The sequence below is a fragment of the Apis dorsata genome, unplaced genomic scaffold (assembly GCF_000469605.1).
Source record: "Apis dorsata unplaced genomic scaffold, Apis dorsata 1.3 scaffold_263, whole genome shotgun sequence".
Lineage (NCBI taxonomy): Eukaryota > Metazoa > Arthropoda > Insecta > Hymenoptera > Apidae > Apis > Apis dorsata.
The window spans coordinates 399583-402535 of NW_006263541.1; the positions used below are offsets into that span (position 1 = coordinate 399583).

The 2953-nt window shown below is 46.2% G+C and overlaps 1 protein-coding gene across 1 annotated transcript; it reads right to left on the bottom strand.

Annotated features, from left to right (window-relative positions):
• Nucleotides 1-287: 287 nt before the first annotated feature.
• On the bottom strand, nt 288-1925 carry LOC102677523 (transcription factor Sp5). Its single transcript, XM_031510802.1, has 3 exons — nt 1819-1925; nt 1016-1328; nt 288-872 (listed from the first exon to the last, which is right to left on the bottom strand). Exons 1-3 carry the CDS (start codon nt 1843-1845, stop codon nt 289-291), a joined length of 924 nt encoding a protein of 307 aa, XP_031366662.1. The 5' UTR covers nt 1846-1925; the 3' UTR covers nt 288.
• Nucleotides 1926-2953: the final 1028 nt, after the last annotated feature.

Here is a 2953-nt window from a genome sequence, read left to right on the forward strand (position 1 = left end):
AAAAAATTACGAAATTTGAAATCCAAGGTTGCTGTTATATTCTTTTTCCTCTCTTTCTCTTTCTTTTCTTTCTTTTTTTTTTTTTTTTTCTTTCATCAACTATTTCGTACATTCGTACAATGAACCAATACAATATTTTACAAAAATATACACAATTTTCTATGTACAATAATTACAATTGAAACGTGCAAAGGAACGTTTTCTCGCGATAAAATTATTTACAAAATTATCCTTCTCTCCTCACAGGAGACGGCGACATATTTCCCCAAATATCATACATCTATCCCCTCAAATCATAGCGTACTGTCCACCAATAGAGGGAAACGTAGAATTTTGCGCTGCTACACATCCGGGCAACGAATTCTCCTTGTTGCACTCTCTCTTGGCCCCGGAACTTTTCTTCTTCTGATTCTCGTGCGTTTTCACGTGTTTCGTCAAGTGGTCGCTCCTCATGAACCTTTTCCCGCACGTAGGGCAAGCGAACCTCTTCTCCCCCGTGTGCGTGCGTAGATGACGCTGCAACTCGTCGCTCCTCGTGAACCTCTTGCCGCAGAACAGCCAGTTGCAGACGAATGGCCGTTCGCCGGTGTGCCATCTGAGATGGGCCTTCAAATGGGACGTCTTCCCGTACACTTTACCGCATCCAGGCACGTGGCACACGTGTTGCCTCTTCCCGTCCAAGCCGAGCTGGCTTCCACCGTTCTCCGTTTGACAATTCGGACAACGGCATCTTATGCACTTCCTGCCGGATTTTCCGGGATCCTCGGTTGGGAGGAAGTGGTGATCGGCGGGCGGGGTGAGGGGCCATTGATAGGGGGGGGGGGGGGGGGCGAGTGGGGCGTCCACGAGGGGGTGTTGGGCGCGGGGCTCGTCACCGCCGTGTACGCCGGCGGCGCGAGCGGCTCCGTAATTTGGCTGGGACCCGTGGTACCAGTGGGGCACCAGTAGGCGGACTGGCTCGTCTGCAAAAGCCACCGCTAGTGGAAGTCCCGAAAGCAGAGACCGAGCCCCCGGGGGGGGGGGGGGGGCGAGTGGGGCGTCCACGAGGGGGTGTTGGGCGCGGGGCTCGTCACCGCCGTGTACGCCGGCGGCGCGAGCGGCTCCGTAATTTGGCTGGGACCCGTGGTACCAGTGGGGCACCAGTAGGCGGACTGGCTCGTCTGAAGATGATGATGATGATGATGATGATGATGATGATGACCGCTCAACGCGGTATTGTACGGTTGATAGTGAATGGGCGAACTTCCGTAATCGATTGCGGCGGATTGATGCATCGGCATTGGAAGGTTAGACACGGCAGCCATCCCCGCCATTGGAGGCATGCACATCTATAACGGGTATAAATACAATTTGAAACGAGAGATATATCGATCCCTCAAATACTGTTCAATGATTTGAACAATTGTCAGAGGCGGTCACTTTGAATGGGAATAGGAATGGGATCGTTAAGTACTCGCGAATTCGAGTCAATTCGAAATGGAAATCTTCATATATTAATAACGTTTATAATAACTTTTCGTTTTCTTTCCTCGAATTATATAAATTGAAAGAGAAAAAAAGTAAATGAATGTAAACATATGATGTTCAAGATGTATATATATATCCAATATTCGATAAAAGAAAATGAAACAATATAAAATTATTATTCACATAATATTTCGAAATTTTCTCGCGACACGATCCCATCTCTACTTTTTGAATAATAACCATTGCACATTGATTGATTGATCGAGAAGATTGATCATCACATTTGACACTGTTCTTTTACACCGCGTTTACGAAACAACTCTACATTCACACAGATTCATTGTTACGGACCTGTTGATACTGCATCACTTGTGCCATCACTTCACTTTCAATGCGGTTTCGCTCGCAAGAAGTAATTATACTCCTCTTCGGCGCGTGTCCGCGTGTATTGTCGTTGCGAAATAATTTTACAGAATTTTTCTCGTTTCACTGGTTCTACTTTAAAACTTTACGAAAGAGAGAGAAAAAAAAAAAGAAAAAGAAAAAAAAAAAGAAAAGAAAAGAAAAGAAACGAGGAACGAAAGAATACTACTCGAGAAATAGTGTGTCGCAGATCGGAGTGTGCGCGGCTCCGAGCGTTCGCCAGATAATTGCTAGTTGCCGACCGTGTCGCCTCGGTTTTAATAACCGAGTGGACAAGGAACCAAGGAAGAAGGGAGGAGGCTGAATGCTCTGCCGGGTTTCTCTATGGAGGTGGGGATAGACCCCAGTGAATCCTGTGGCCTGGCGCGCATGCGCCCTCCCCTCCACTCATAAATCAACCCTGCGTTCCGAGGATAGAGGATCGAGGCTACGCACCTTTTGTGGCCGTCCCTGGGGGCTGCCTCATGCCATCGAGGAAAGCCTTCGTCAATCCTACGGTACTCTCTCGAGGGCATCTAGTTTCACAAATCGTCGTGTAACACCGTAGGCACGTACGATCCTTCATCTCTAATCTGTACTCGTTTCGTTGCAAAATTATTTACATTAAGTCGAAAGATCCTTTCGATTTTGATTTTTATATCGAAAATTTTTCTTCCATCGAGGATTATTTTTTTTAAAAATCGTTCGCGTTCCACTCTTTTTCGCGCATTAAGTTGTTTAAATAATATTTGATTTCCAGATACAAATCAATTGGAGGGTAATAATTTTGATTTCAATCGTAAATTGTCCAACTCTTCGATCCCTTTCGACTCGTAAAAATCGTTTGAATCGCGTTCCTCGAGAATAATCAAACGAAACTTTCCTTTTTATTTTTCAGAATAGCCCGGAGAAGCGGTTAAAGTAACGTAATAATAGGTGAAAGGAGTTCGAAGTGAAAATTTTCACGGTTTATTAGGGTTTCTTTGATGCCGCTGAAAGGGGGCGGACTCAGATTTGCAAAGAGCGTATCAAAGCGTGGAGGGGCCCGCGACGAGGAAGCACGTGATAACGAGGGGGACCGAGC

What these genes read in the sequence shown, in the direction of transcription:
- LOC102677523 (XM_031510802.1), bottom strand. Translation starts at nt 1,845, where the DNA reads ATGGCACAAGTGATGCAGTATCAACAG. An exon ending in AAGTGATGCAGTATCAACAG is followed by an intron (nt 1,329 to 1,818) that starts GTCCGTAACAAT and finishes TACCCGTTATAG; the next exon opens with ATGTGCATGCCTCCAATGGC. An exon ending in CCACTCGCCCCCCCCCCCCC is followed by an intron (nt 873 to 1,015) that starts CCCGGGGGCTCG and finishes TACACGGCGGTG; the next exon opens with ACGAGCCCCGCGCCCAACAC.